The sequence below is a fragment of the Schistocerca serialis genome, chromosome 11 (genome assembly GCF_023864345.2).
Source record: "Schistocerca serialis cubense isolate TAMUIC-IGC-003099 chromosome 11, iqSchSeri2.2, whole genome shotgun sequence".
Taxonomy (NCBI): domain Eukaryota; kingdom Metazoa; phylum Arthropoda; class Insecta; order Orthoptera; family Acrididae; genus Schistocerca; species Schistocerca serialis.
In genome coordinates, this window is record NC_064648.1 from 113,725,573 (window position 1) to 113,741,935 (window position 16,363).

A 16,363-nucleotide genomic window follows, 5' to 3' on the forward strand; every position below is an offset into this window, starting at 1 on the left:
CTGCACCCTACATCCTTCTGAATCTGCTTAGTGTATTCATCTCTTGGTTTCCCTCCGCGATTTTTACACTCCACGCTGCCCTCCAGTACTAAATTGGTGATCCCTTGATGCCTCAGAACATGTCCTACCAACCGATCCCTTCTTCTACTCAAGTTGTGCCACAAATTTCTCTTCTCCCCAATCCTATTCAATACTTCCTCATTAGTTATGTGATCTACCCATCTAATCTTCAGCATTCTTCTGTAGCACCACATTTCGAAAGCTTCTATTCTCTTCTTGTCGAAACTATTTATCGCCCATGTTTCACTTCCATACATGGCTACACTCCATTCAAATACTTTCAGAAACGACTTCCTGACACTTAAATCTATAATCGATGTTAACAAATTTCTCTTCTTCAGAAACGCTTTCCTTGCCATTGCCAGTCTACATTTTGTATCCTCCTACTCCGACCATCATCAATTATTTTGCTCCCCAAATAGCAAAACTCCTTGACTACTTTAAGTGTCTCATTTCCTAATCTAATACTCTCAGCAGCACCCGATTTAATTCGACTACGTCCCATTATCCTCGTTTTGCTTTTGTTGATGTTCATCTTATAACCTCCTTTCAAGACACTGTCCATTCCGTTCAACTGCTCTCCCAAGTCCATTGCTGTCTTTGACAGAATTACAGTGTCATCTTCTCCATGGATTTCAATACCTACTCCGAACTTTTCTTTTGTTTCCTTTACTGCATGCTCAATATACAGATTGAATAACATCGGGGAGAGGCTACAACCCTGTCTCACTCCCTTCCCAACCACTGCTTCCCTTTCATGTCCCTCGACTGTCATCTGCTTTCTATACAAATTGTAAATAGCCTTTCGCTCCCTCTATTTTACCCCTGCCACCTTCAGAATTTGAAAGAGATTATTCCAGTCAACATTGTCAAAAGCTTCCTCTAAGTCTACAAATGCTAGAAACGTAGGTTTGTCTTTCCTTAATCTTTCTTCTACGATAAGTCGTAGGGTCAGTATTGCCTCACGGGTTCCAATATTTCTACGGAATCCAAACTGATCTTCCCCGAGGTCGGCTTCTACCAGTTTTTCCATTCGTCTGTAAAGAATTCGCGTTAGTATTTTGCAGCTGTGACTTATTAAACTGATAGTTCGGTAATTTTCACATCTGTCAACACCTGCTTTCTTTGGGATTGGAATTATTATATTCTTCTTGAAGTCTGAGGGTATTTCGCCTGTCTCATACATCTTGCTCACCAGATGGTAGAGTTTTGTCAGGACTGGCTCTCCCAAGGCCATCAATAGTTGTAATGGAATGTTGTCTACTCCCGGGGCCTTGTTTCGACTCAGGTCTTTCAGTGCTCTGTCAAACTCTTCACGCAGTATCATATCTCCCATTTCATCTTCATCTACATCCTCTTCCATTTCCATAATATTGTCCTCAAGAACATCGCCTCTGTATAGACCACCTTTCTGCTTTCCCCTCTTTGCTCAAAACCAGGTTTCCATCTGAGCTCTTGATGTTCATGCAAGTGGTTCTCCTTTCTTCAAAGGTCTCTTTAATTTTCCTGTAGGCAGTATCTATCTTACCCCTCGTGAGATAAGCCTCTACCTCCTTACATACGTATACAGATATAATTTTGTCCCTCGGCCTTCCCCTCTTCAAAAGTTCGGCCACCTAACATTTGTTGGGGTGCCACTTCCAGTCTCCCACTTATGGGTGGTCTTGCCTTGTGTCAAACAACCTGTCACTGAGCCCTCTTTGTTATCTCTGTCTGGTACAGGTCCCTCATACTGGTCTAACTTACTAAGATCAGTTGAACAAATGTTTTGTTACCATTCCCCTCTACAGACACACATCATTTTTCCGGTATGCTGCATTGAACTGAAGTCTCCCACCTGCACCTAGCAGTTAAGCATGGGGATTATTGAAAGTTGTACCAACTTCTGGGCTAAGGAAGCTCACTCACATAATGTTGAGAGTGAGAACTTCGCTTGCAGTCCTATAGTACTTGTGCACAGCTGACAGCCTGGCCTGTACTCATGTCTTTTTTTTTTTTCCTAACAGGGTGTGAGCCTGGACGTGGTGGTGGACCTGGGAGCGCCGCCCAGAAACCGGGAGACGGAGCTCTTCATGCGGCTCGTCACCGACATCAGCAACGGCGACCCCCCAGAGTTCTATTCTGACCTCAACGGCTTCAGCATGCAGCGGCGTGTCAAGGTGGGTAGCAGCCACCAACAGCACGTTTTTGTTTTCTTTCCTTTATTGTTATTTAACACCTTACATAAGGTGGGCTGGCAGCAGCACAGTACGCTGCACTTCAGCCACAGGTTTTACAAAAGAAAAACAATGGAGACACAGAATATACAGAACATAGTGGGGGACAAGAAACAGTAGACATAGTAACGAAAAACACGAAGCCGTTCACAGGCGAAGACAACCAAAGAATCTGTTAGCACTGAACACGGACACTGATGATGGAGACAACACGAGAACGATGGAGCGTGGGCGGCGAAAGACACTGCGGCACAAACACGACGGCCCACACACGAAACCGATGGCGATGATCTCCGGCGCGCGGATGTCCACCTAACGTGTTCGAGTCTGGGGACCTGCTGAGAGGGGAAGAAGGTGGAGGGGGTGGGAGAGGGGAGAGCGGAGACGCCAATGGGAGGGGAGATGGGGGAGGAATGAGGATTGGGGGGTAGCGGAAGCCCGGGGTCGGGGGAGGAAGGGTGGAGGGAGGGAAGGGGGGGAGAGGGTGCCCAAAGGAACAAACACAGGAAGAGGGAGGGGAGGATCATAGTTGATAGGAGGGGTAGATGGAGGGGAGCTGGCGGAAGCCACCTTGGGAGAGGGTAAGGAGAGTGGAGAGATGGAGAGCAGGTGGGACGTGGAAGTACAGGCGCGGCAACAGGCAGGGGTGGGAGGGGATGGGAGAGACGAGCGGGTGAGGAGGATCGAGTTTACGGGACGTGTACAGGATCCATATCGGTTCGAGGAAAGGGAGGTGGTGGGGGAAGGGAATAAGGTCGTACAGGATCCGTGTGAGGGAGGGGAGACGGATGCAATAGGCGAGGCAGAGGGCGTGGCGTTCGAGGATTTGAAGGGATTTATAAAAGGTAGGGGGAGCAGAGATCAAGGCCGGATGGACGTAACAAAGGATAGGGCGGATGAGGGATTTATAGGTGTGGAGGATGGTGGAGGGGACAGCACGTCTGACATACCTCTCTTTATAGTACTGGGGAAATGTGTCGGGTAGAAAGGTAAGCCATTCTAGGCAGGGCGCACCCAGTTGTTAGCGACCAGCTGTGTCACCAGGAACCCAGCGCAGGATTCACCTTGCCCTTAAGCTGTCGTCCCACTGGAGAAGGCAACTAATGTTGATGTGGACATGGACGCGACATCCCATGTAATGAGGGACAGTACCTTCCACACACTGGACGAGCTGGCAACGCTCTCCAGTGGCAGTTGTCGGCTTTATTTGGCTCACAAATAGCTCACACATAGCGGCATTAACTTTTGTGTTGGCAGTAGAGCCAACACCGTGTTACAAGTGGAGGCCGAAATCCACGCGTTTTAGCTTACTGACGTGAGGTCTGCAACATGGCAAAGAATGAGAATTCAGAAAGCGGACGTAATTAGTTTGATACTTAACTTTAATCCATCAATGATGAACGTCGCTCTTGACGGTACATGATTCACAATATTATGTGTTCAGAATACATTCTTGAAGGTATTTCTTATAGTAACTGAATATGGCGCCTTGCTAGGTCGTAGCAAATGACGTAGCTGAAGGCTACGCTAAACTGTCGTCTCGGCAAATGAGAGCGTATTTAGACAGTGAACCATCGCTAGCAAAGTAGGCTGTACAACTGGGGCGAGTGCTAGGGAGTCTCTCTAGACTAGACCTGCCGTGTGGCGGCGCTCGGTCTGCAATCACTGACAATGGCGACACGCGGGTCCGACGTATACTAACGGACCGCGGCCGATTTAAAGGCTACCACCTAGCAAGTGTGGTGTCTGGCGGTGACACCACGTTAACTCTGTCGGCAATGGTCGAAGAAGAGTGGAGAAAAGTGCGAAGAAGATTCTTGACTCGTCGACGGCTCAAACAGTGAATTTCTGGTAGAGGAACGCTTCACACTTCTGCACAGCGATCTTAGATACATACTAATAGAAACTATTTGTTAAGTCAGTTGAATTCTTAATCCCATTTTCGGTTTTAAATTTAACATAGTTAAAGCATAGTGTCTAAAGTGATTTTGCCTATTCGTAATACAAACAAAACAGTTTCTGCATCAGTCAGTTGCTTATTTTGCCACTACGTGTTTCGATGGTTCACACCATCATCCTCAGGTGGAGAATTGTTTATTTACATGGCTGGTGTGTGTTGGTGGAGAGTACACACATCTTCTAACGGTAGCGCACCAATGGTTCAAAATGGTTCAAATGGCTCTGAGCGCTATAGGACTTAACATCAGTGGTCATCAGTCCCCTAGAACTTAGAACTACTCAAACCTAACTAACCTAAGGACAGCACACACATTCATGCCCGAGGCAGGATTCGAACCTGCGACCGTAGCGGTCACGCGGTTCCAGACTGAAGCGCCTGGAAGCGCAAGGCCACACCGGCCGGCCCTTTGCTATGGAAGTTCCGCCAATCTCACCATCACTTATTCATGAAATTGTTACCGGAAAACTGAAATTTCGAAAACTTTGTTCACGTTGGGTACCCAAAATTCTTACTGAACAACACGAAAAACAACAGATGGGCAGTGCACTTCAGTTTTTGACGCTACAATGAAAAAGGCGATGGTTTTCTTTCTCCGATAGTCACGGGTGATGAAACTTGGGTATCGTACGACAACCCTGAAACAAAACGGCAATAAATCGAATGGAAAAAAAAAAAAGGTTCAAATGGCTCTGAGCACTACGGGATTTAACTTCTGAGGTCATCAGTCCCCTAGAACTTAGGACTACTTAAACCTAACTAATCTAAGGAGATCACACACATCCATGCCCGAGGCAGGATTCGAGCCTGCTACCGTAGCAATCACGCGGTTCCGGACTGAAGCGCCTAGAACCGCTCGTCCACCCAGGCCGGCGCCAAATAATCAATTCATTTGGTTACTGCGAGACCATTACGAAATTTCGCCACGCGGCGGCATTTTCAATTACGGCCGACATTATAAACAAGCAGTACAAAGCACAAGTCGGCAGCAGCGATCTGAAAATGGCGTACATGTCTTCTCCTCGAGTCAGAGTAACTGCGATCGTAGCGCTGCCGCGGATAGAAATAGAAACGGGAATTACTTTGTGGGCGACTCTCGTATGTCTGTTAGTTATTGTTCAGTGCTGTATTGACCAGAACGTTGCGTCACACAGTTTGCGAATTTCGAGATCGCAGAATTAGAGGAGCAACGCGTCTGCATCAAATTTTGCGGGAAAGTGAAGAAAATGTTTAAGGAGACACACTAAATGATGCAGGAAGCCTACGGTGATGATTGATGGAGCCGTACTCCATCAGCATCGTGAACGAAATTGTGCGTGCCAGTCGAAGGCTGTCGGTATGAGAGATTGCAGAAGAATGTACCATTTCAGTTGGATAATCTCGTGAACTCCTGACACAGCGTCGTGAAATGCATCGTGTTGCCGACAAGTTCGTCCCAATGCTCACGAGTTGGGACCAAAAAGACCTTCTTCGCTCCGCAATCTGCGAGGAGCTTTTAGATCGCGCAAATAGCGAGATGTTCCTTAAGAGAATCATAACTCGTGATGAGACGTGGGTCTACGCTTGTGATGTTGAGACCAAGGTTCAACCTTCATTGTGCTTCGGGAAAGGTTCTCCAAGACCAACAAAAGCTCGTCAGGAAAGGTCAAATATCAAAGCCATGCTGATAGGATTTTTTTTTTTTTTTTTTTTTTTTTTTTTTTTTTTTTTTTTTTTTTTTGACGTTGAAGGATTAGTTCGTCATGAATCCGTGTCACAGGGACAAACTGCTAATCGATGGAATTATCGGGACGTGTTGCGACGCCTCCGAGAAAATGTGTGAAGGAAACGGCCTGAAATGTGGTGAGGCGATTCACGGATCTTGCATCACGATAAAACAAAGAAATTTGATGGTGTAATAGGGAACTTTGTCAAATGCCGTTAAATATTTGACCAAATCTAGGGCCTCGCTGTTGATTTGATCAAAGAAGTCGCTTGTCTTCTGTTCACTGCAATGTGACATGTTACCACATGGAGCGCTAGCATCGCTGCAGCGTTCTGTCATCTCTAGTGTTTTTATAAACATTGCCGGTAAATACAATTGGTGTGTGCCGACAACTACAAAATTAATAGAGATGTCTGAAGCTGATGAGGCGCTTTACAACGTGAGGCACCCTGAATACAAAAATAGATTAAGAAGATTGGAGACCTGACCTGACCTGACCTAACCTAACCTAACATAACATAACCCTCTCCTGTAGCAAGGAATCGGAGTGTTATAGTGAGCCTGTCTTCTGAAGATGTAGCAGTTCTTAAGTGAATATTGTGCTTTGTGATATGAGGATACACTTCATTGAGCACATACAGAAATGTATGCTCATCCATTCTTAAGTAACTGATGTACGACTTGACGTCCCCAACTATAAGCTCACGAAACAAGTTTTGTTGAATGCTTTTATCGTGTCCTCGTGAAACCCACGGCTTCACCCAGATACGTTTCCTTTTTTTCCTCCGCTTCTGTCCCGCATGTGCTCACAGTGCAACTGTGGTACATGCAGCTGCTGCACTTAATAACAAGTTGTTGTTGTCAGCCATCTTGAACTTTGACGAAAAATATGATGACAGTGTAATACTCCTCTTTAGCGCCACCTCAAAGATGTTTGTCAAATATATTTGACAAATATTTGATCACATCTTTGATCAAATCTTTGACAAAGAAATTTGATAGTGTAATACAGGGCGTACACTGTCCAGACCTGGACCCTGCAGACCATTTTTTATTTCCAAAGTTGAAAACAATGTTGAAAGGACGGAGATTTGCAACGATGGACGAGATAATAGAAACTTCGCAGACGACGCTTCGCGCGATCCAGCAAGAGGTGAACCGAGACTGCTTGCGGAAGTGGAAACAGCTTTGGGACGCTTGTATCAATTTCGAAGGAAACCGTGCACAATAAGTAAAAGGTAAGCGCATAAAATTTTTGTGGGTAAAGTAGCGGAATTTTGTGAACAGACCTCTTGTTCACAACATTCCTCATATTTCATAAATGCTTTGAGAAATGGAAACGCGATTTTGGTAAATGATAGCACGCAAAGAGAACTACTCTGTAGGAATCAGCATGGATTTCGAAAAAGACGGTCATGTGAAACCCAGCTCGTGCTATTCATCCACGAGACTCAAAGGGCCATAGACACGGGTTCACAGGTAGATGCCGTGTTTCTTGACCTCCGCAAGGCGTTCGATACAGTTCCCCACAGTCGTTTAATGGACAAAGTAAGAGCATATGGACTATCAGACCATTTGTGATTGGATTGAGGAGTTCCTAGATAACAGGACGCAGCATGTCATTCTCGATGGAGAGAAGTCTTCCGAAGTAAGAGTGATTTCAGGTGTGCCGCAGGGGGGTGTCATAGGACCGTTGCTATTCACAATATACATAAATGACCTGGTGGATGACATCGGAAGTTCACTGAGGCTTTTTGCGGATGATGCTGTGGTGTATCGAGAGGTTGTAACAATGGAAAATTGTACTGAAATGCAGGAGGATATGCAACGAATTGACGCATGGTGCAGGGAATGGCAATTGAATCTCAATGTAGACAAGTGTAATGTGCTGCGAATACACAGAAAGATAGATCCTTTATCATTTAGCTACAAAATAGCAGGTCAGCAACTGGAAGCAGTTAATACCATAAATTATCTGGGAGTACGCATTAGGAGTGATTTAAAATGGAATGATCATATAATGTTGATCGTCGGTAAAGCAGATGCCAGACTGAGATTCATTGGAAGAATCCTAAGGAAATGCAATCCCAAAACAAAGGAAGTAGGTTACAGTACGCTTGTTCGCCCACTGGTCGAATACTGCTCAGCAGTGTGGGATCCGTACCAGATAGGGTTGATAGAAGAGATAGATAAGATCCAACGGAGAGCAGCGCGCTTCGTTACAGGATCATTTAGTAATCGCGAAAGCGTTACGGAGATGATAGATAAACTCCAATGGAAGACTCTGCAGGAGAGACGCTCAGTAGCTCGGTACGGGCTTTTGTCAAAGTTTCGAGAACATACCTTCACCGAAGAGTCAAGCGGTATATTGCTCCCTCCTACGTATATCTCGCGAAGAGACCGTGAGGATAAAATCAGAGAGACTAGAGTCCACACAGAGGCATACCGACAATCCTTCTTTCCACGAACAATACGAGACTGGAATAGAAGGGAGAACCGATAGAGGTACTCAAGGTACCCTCCGCCACACACCGTCAGGTGGCTTGCGGAGTATGGATGTAGATGTAGATGGAGAAATAGTATTTTGGCGTGTGATTATTATGTGAAACCTCATTATCTAATATGTTAATCTGCTAACTACAGACTTTTTCGATGAAAGAATGTAATTTTTAAGGGACACCAATAGGCTGCTTACACTACGCATGTCTGCCCTATTCTGGAGTACTGCTGTGTGGTGTGGGATCCGTATCAGGTGGGACTGACGGATGACATCGAAAAAGTACAAAGAAGGGCAGCTCGTTTTGTGTTATCGCGAAATAGGGGAGGTAGTGCCACAGACATGATACGTGAATTGGAGTGACAAGCATTGAAACAAAGGTGTTTTTCGTTGCGATGGGATCTTCTCATGAAATTTCAACCACCACTTTTCTCCTCCGATTGCGAAAACATTCTGTTGGCACCCACTCACATAGGGAGAAATTATCATCACGATAAAATAAGAGAAATCAGGGTTCGCGCAGAAAAATTTAGGTGCTCGTTTTTCCCGCGTGCCGTTCGAGAGCGGAACGGTAGAGAGACAGCTTGAAGGTGGTTCATTGAACCCTCTGCCAGGCACTTTATTGTCAATAGCAGAGTAATCATGTAGATGTAGATGTAGAATAGCTGGTGAAACGAGAAATGCTGTGGGTTTTGGAACAACGTAAGTGAAGACAGTACACGTTTATTTTTGTACCAAGGATGTGCTTTTTCATAAGCAATTGAACACATAAGTTTTACTTAACAACAGTTTCAGGATTCTCTTGTAATTGTGTCTGTGGAACATGTTAGTGAGATGAAACACTGTAAACTCCGCTGTTTTTTCGCAAAAGAAGCTAAGTTTAACATGGCAGCAAGAGAAATGTAGGTTTTACTCAAAATTCACTACTGATAACGCTTCTCTGAAAGTGAATGAATGTCGTGTGACTAGGGCCACCCGTCGGGTAGACCATTCGCCGGGTGCAAGTCTTTCGATTTGATGCCACTTCGGCGACTTGTGCGTCGATGGGGATGAAATGATGATGATTAGGACAACACAACACCCAGTCCCCGAGCGGAGAAAATCTCCGACCCAGCCGGGAATCGAACCCGAGGCCTCAGGATTGTCATTCTGTCGCACTGACCACTCAGCTACCCGGCGCGGACCTGTGAAAGTAACAGATGGTTTAAAGCCAGGCAGAAGTAAATCGCCACATTTTCAGTGAATTTCTTTTCAGGTACTAACCAGGGCAGAGGTGACTGTGGATCTTTTTGAATGGTCTCCAAACAAGTATGGCGTGAAGGGGTCCCACTTAATATTTACAAAAAAATGTGAGTGTAGGCTTCAGTTCAGAACGGCACTTCCCCTCCAGAGCTCGGCATTTCCCCTACAGCGCCTGCCCGTAACCCCCACCACTACCCACAGCTCTCCCCTCCCATACCCTGCCATCCGCGCATCTTCCGGCCAAAGTATTCTACATGCACTTTACAGAAAGCTTTTGTCTGCTGTCTTTTCTGCTTCTGCGCTTGTCGACACGAGTTGTGTGAGCGACAGTGTGGAAAGAATGTAATGTTGCAGATAGGAGAGTATAAATATGATAGGTGCTTCTGGGAAGCTAGAGAACCAAATACTAAAGGAAACGATGTATGATTGGTAGAAAATTACCATGGAAGTCACTCAAAGGTTCAACAGGGATTGTGAGAAAGATAAATTTCTTAAACGGTTACAACAAGCAAGAAGGGAGTGAATAAGCAAAAGCTGTTATTCTTTTTACACTACTGGCCATTAAAATTTCCACACTATGAAGATGACGTGCTACAGACGCGAAATTTAACCGACAGGAAGAAGATGCTGTGATATGCAAATTATTAGCTTTTCAGAGCATTCACACAAGGTCTGCGCCGGTGGCGACACCTACAACGTGCTGACATGAGGGAAGTTTCCAACCCATTTCTCATACACAAATAGCAGTTGACCGGCGTTGCCTGGTGAAACGTTGTTGTGATGCCTCGTGTAAGGAGGAGAAATGCGTACCACCACGTTTCCGACTTTGATAAAGATCGGATTGTAGCCTATCGCATTTGCGGTTTATCGTATCGCGACATTGCTGCTTGCGTTGGTCGAGATCCAATGACTGTTCGCAGAATATAGAATCGGTGGGTTCAGGAGGGTAATACGGAACGCCGTGCTGGATCCCAACGGCCTCGTATCACTAGCAGTCGAGATGACAGGCATCTTATCCGCACGGCTGTAACGGATCGTGCAGCCACGTCTCGATCCCTGAGTCAACAGGTGTGGACGTTTGCAAGACAACAACCATCTGCACGAACAGTTCGACGACGTTTGCAGCAGCATGGACTATCAGCTATCCAACTACACGAGTATGTAATAAAAACTAGGGGTTCCTATTTTAAAAAAGGCGGTTGATATCCGTTTGATCTATGGCAGCACCATCTAGTGGGCCAATCGTAGCGCCATCTGGTATCCCCCTTCAAGCTAGACGAGTTTCGTTCATTGTAGTTTTTTCATTTGATGCTTATTTCGTGAAATATTTTCCCCGCTCACGATAAATGGACCAATATATATATATATATATATATATATATATATATATATAGCCTAGGGCCAAACGTTGTAGGACCGCGTTTTTGGTGGCCTGTGAGGGCGGAGCTGGGGATTAGTTTCGGTATATATATATATATATATATATATATATATATAGAGAGAGAGAGAGAGAGAGAGAGAGATAGTCAGGTATTGTATGATAGAATTCCCAGGTGTTTGTACTCCACTTCTGTGGCCGTTTTCTCCTCCTGTTCTCCAGGAAACATCTTACATTGCGATGGACTGGTTATTTACTGACTGATTAATGCGGACGTAGTCTTCATGAACAGTATGACACAAACAAGTTAGTAACTTAATGTTACTCTCGTCTTGTTGAGCTTTTTTGGTCGAGGTGAAAAAGAAGTCTTCTTTTGTGATGATTACAGTTCAGCCTGAAAATCACAGAAATAAAGCAACAATTACCACCGCTGATAAATTTCGAAAAAAAGTCTGGATCATTTTGAAGCATTTTTTTATACCCTGCTAATGTCGACACAGTACTGCTTCTTACCATCTTGCAACTATCCTAGCATAAATTGGCCGCATTTTTTCTCGTGTTCAGCTCTTCTGGTAGACTGTAGCTTATCATGACATATTCCCAAAATAACTATAGAGATCTTTGGTGGGCTGTATGCTATCTTAGAATACCAGATCCCTCAATTACTGAGTAGTTGCTAGTATGATACCAATTGTCAGCCAACTGGAAGGTCATCGTTATCTGTTTTTTTTTCTCTTTTTTGAGACACTTATACTAGTTGTTGGCTCATGTCTCAACCTAAGTACTGGTTCAAAGAGCTCGTTTCAACATTTGCAGCGTCTCTGCAGCAGTTTTTCTAGGTTTGGGATGAAACTTCCTATGGATACACTGCTCTTTCAGCGAGCTGGTGCAAAACTGGAGACTGATTGAAACATGAGACGCTAAATATGCTCACCATTACCAATTGAACCACTCATTTCACAGCCAATTATGGCACTGATGCAAGAGAGGTTAATTTATTTTTGAAAACTTTTGAATACAACCTCATATTTTTGATTGTACAATGGAACATTGTGGTACATGGTATCTTTGAAGCATCACGAGAAGGACTCATGAGGTCATAAGCAATAGTGGTTTTGGTCAAAGGGTCGAACCTCGTAGGTCGCACAGGATTAGCCGAGAGGTCTAAGGCGCTGCAGTCATGGACTGTGTGGCTGGTCCTGGCAGAGGTTCAAGTCCTCCCTCGGGCATGGATGTGTATGTTTGTCTTTAGGACAATTTAGGTTAAGTAGTGTGTAAGCTTAGGGACTGATGACCTTAGCAGTTAAGTGCCATAAGATTTCACACACATTTGAAGATTTTTCGAACCTCGTAGGACAGTGTGTTCGTAGCCATGGAAGAGAAATCCCTGAGGACAGCTGAGAATTAGTGCTGGTCCAAAAACGAAACCTTGTGGGACATTGTGTGTTTGTAATACCACAAGAAGCAGGATTGAGCCCAGAAGTGGGGAATGGTTTCGAGCCTAGGGCCAAACGTTGTAGGACCGCGTTTTTGGTGGCCTGTGAGGACGGAGCTGGGGATTAGTTTCGGTCACAAGATAGAGCCTCACGTATAAGAGGCCAACTTGTTCCAGAGCCAGGCATACTCTTAGCTCGTCTGTGACAGGTGTGTCCTCTGTGGTGGCCAGGTGGAGTGCGTGGGCATCGAGGGCAACTACTTCCCAATTCACCAGTACTAATCGAACCACTCATTTCACAGCCAATTATGCCACTGATGCGAGAGGGGTTTATTAATGTTTTGAAAACTTTTGAATACAACCTCATATTTTTGGTTCTAGAGTGGAACATTGTGGGACACGGTGTCTTTGAAGCACCACAAAAAGGAGTCATGAGGTCATAAGTGGTAGTAGTGTTGGTCCAAGGGTCGAACCTCGTAGAACAGTGTGAAGAGAAATCCCTGAGGACAGCTGAGAATTAGTGCAGGTCCAAGAACTAAACCTTGTGGGACATTGTGTGTTTGTAATACCACAAGAAGCAGGACTGAGCCCAGAAGTAGGGAATGGTTTCGAGCCTAGAGCCAAATATTGTAGGACAGTATGTTTGGTGACCTGTGAGGAGGGAGCTGGGGATTAGTTTCGGTAACAAGATAGAACCTCATGTGTAAGATGTCAGTTTGTTCAAGAGCCAGACATACTTTCAGCGCGACTGTGACAGGTGTGCCCTCTGTGGTGGGCAGGTGGAGTGGGTGGGCATCATGAGCAACTATTTTCCGGTTCACCAGAACTAATTGAACCACTTATTTCACAGACAATTATGGCACTGATGCAAAAGAGGTTAATTCATATTCTGAAAACTTTTGAATACAACTTCATATTTTTGATTCTAGAATGGAACATTGTGGGACATGGTGTTTTGAAGGACCACAACAAGGAGTTATGAGGTCATAAGCAGTAGTAGATTTGGTCCAAGGATTAACCCTTGTAGGACAGTGTGTTCATAGCCGAGAATGGGAAATTCCTGAGGACAGCTGAGAATTAGTGCTGGTCCAAAAATGAAACCTTGTGGGACATTGTGTGTTTGTAGTACCACAAGAAGCAGGATTGAGCGTAGGGCATAACATTGTAGGACGGTGTGTTTGGTGGCCTCTTAGGACAGAACTGAGGATTAGTTTCGGTCACAAGATAGGACATCGTGTGTAAGACCCCAGCTTGTTCCAGAACTAGACATACTTTTAGCTCGACTGTGACAGGTGCGTCCTCTGTGGTGGCCAGGTGGAGCGCATGGGCATCGAGGGCAACTACTTCCCGGTTCACCAGTAATAATCGAACCACTCATTTCACAGCCATTTATGACACTGACGCAAAAGAGATTAATTCATATTCTGAAAACTTTTGAATACAGCCTCATATTTTTGGTTCTAGAAAGGAACATTGTGGGACATGGTGTCTTTGAAGCACCATAAAAAGTAGTCACGAGGTCAGAAGCGGTAATAGTTTTGGTCCAAGGGTTGAACCTTTTAGGACAGTGTGTTCGTAGCCGAGCAAGAGAAATCCCCGAGGACAGCTGTGAATTAGTGCTGGTCCTAAAACGAAACCTTGTGGAACGTTGTGTTTGTAATACCACAAGCAGCAGGACTGAGCCCAGAAGTGGGAAATGGTTTCGAGCCTAGGGCCGAACATTGTTGGACAGTGTGTTTGGTGACCCGTGGGTACGGAGCTGGGGATTAGTTTCGGCCACTAGATAGAAGCTGTTGTGTAAGACGCCAACTTGTTCCAGAGCCAGGCGTACTCTTAGCTCGACTGTGACCGGTGTGTCCTGTGCGGTGCCAGGTGGAGCGTGTGGGCATCGAGGGCAACTACTTCCCGGCGACGACGGCGGCGCTGGTGCAGGACTCTGGGCGGCGGCTGACGCTGCTGGTGAACCGGGCCCAGGGCGCGGCCGGCTGGCAGCCCGGCTGGCTGGAGGTGATGCTGGACCGGCGCACGCTGTACGACGACTCGCGCGGCATGGGCGAGGGCGTCGTCGACAACAAGCGCACCGCCTCGCGCTACTGGCTGCTGCTCGAGGAGCTCGACCCGGCCGCTGCGCCAGGTATCTGTCGACCGAACTGTGTCCGAAGCTACTGGCAGTGAAGTAATTTCATAATCAATTATTGAAGCGAATTCAGTCACAACATGTAGCAACAAAGTCCTTGTCCCTTAACGGAACTTATGTCAAGTGAATCCCACTTTTTTTGTCTTAAACACTAACACGATTGTTTACAGACGAACAGAAAAACTGGTATAAGGGACCTCGGGGAAGATCAGTTTGGATTCCGTTGAAATATTGGAACACGTGAGGCAATACTGACCGTACAACCTATCTTAGAAAATAGATTAAGGAAAGGCAAACCTACGTTTCTAGCATTTTTAGACTTAGAGAAAGCTTTTGACAATGTTGACTGGAATACTCTCTATCAAATTCTGAAGATGGCAGGGGTAAAATACAGGGAGCGAAAGGCTATTTACAATTTGTACAGAAACCAGATGGCAGTTATAAGAGTCGGGCGGCATGAAAGGGAAGCAGTGGTTGGGAAGGGAGTGAGACAGGGTTCTAGCCTCTCCCCGATGTTATTCAAGCTGTATATTGAGCAAGCAGTAAAGGAAACAAAAGAAAAATTCGGACTAGGTATTAAAATCCATGGAGAAGAAATAAAAACTTTGAGGTTCGCCGATGACATTGTAATTCTGTCAGAGACAGCAGAGGACTTGGAAGAGCAGTTGAATGGAATGGACAGTGTCTTGAAAGGAGGATATAAGATGAACATCAACAAAAGCAAAACGAGGATAATGGAATGTAGTCGAATTAAGTCGGGTGATGGTGGTGGTGGTGGTTAGTGTTTAACGTCCCGTCGACAACGAGGTCATTAGAGACGGAGCGCAAGCTCGGGTTAGGGAAGGATTGGGAAGGAAATCGGCCGTGCCCTTTCAAAGGAACCATCCCGGCATTTGCCTGAAACGATGTAGGGAAATCACGGAAAACCTAAATCAGGATGGTTGGAGACGGGATTGAACCGTCGTCCTCCCGAATGCGAGTCCAGTGTGCTAACCACTGCGCCACCTCGCTCGGTCGGGTGATGCTGAGGGAATTAGATTAGGAAATGAGACACTTAAAGTAGTAAAGGAGTTTTGCTATTTGGAGAGAAAAATAACTGATGAGGGTCGAAGTAGAGAGGATATCAAATGTAGACTGGCAATGGCAAGGAAAACATTTCTGAAGAAGAGAAATTTGTTAACATCGAGTATAGATTTAAGTCTCAGGAAGTCGTTTCTGAAAGTATTTGTATGAAGCGTAGCCATATATGGAAGTGAAACATGGACGATAACTAGTTTGGGCAAGCAGAGAATAGAAGCTTTCGAAATGTGGTGCTACAGAAGAAAGCTGAAGAGTAGATGGGTAGATCACATAACTAGTAAGGAGGTATTGAATAGAATTGGGGAGAAGAGGAGTTTGTGGCACAACTTGACAAGAAGAAGGGACCGGTTGGTAGGACATGTTCTGAGGCGTCAAGGGATCACAAATTTAGTATTGGAGTGCAGCGTGGAGGGTAAAAATCGTAGAGGGAGACCGAGACATGAGTACACAAAGCAGATTCAGAAGGATGTAGGTTGCAGTTGGTACTGCGAGATGAAGAAGCTTGCACAGAATAGAGTAGCATGGAGAGCTGCATCAAACCAGTCTCACGACTGAAGACCACACCAACCAACCAAACATAACACGTATTTATAACATCAGCGTAACATTGCCGATTGTTGGTTCCATAGATAAAATACGATCCTTCTGAAATAGTA

At 45.4% G+C, this 16,363-nt stretch overlaps 1 protein-coding gene across 1 annotated transcript in view; it reads left to right on the forward strand.

The window, feature by feature from the left end:
- The window catches only part of LOC126426710 (alpha-mannosidase 2), an 813,563-nt gene that overhangs the window by 738,321 nt on the left and 58,879 nt on the right, over positions 1-16,363 (forward strand). The window contains exons 14-15 of the mRNA XM_050088631.1: positions 2,067-2,219; positions 14,363-14,624. Coding sequence (XP_049944588.1) covers positions 2,067-2,219; positions 14,363-14,624 — 415 coding nt within the window. The remainder of the gene's footprint in view (positions 1-2,066; positions 2,220-14,362; positions 14,625-16,363) is intronic.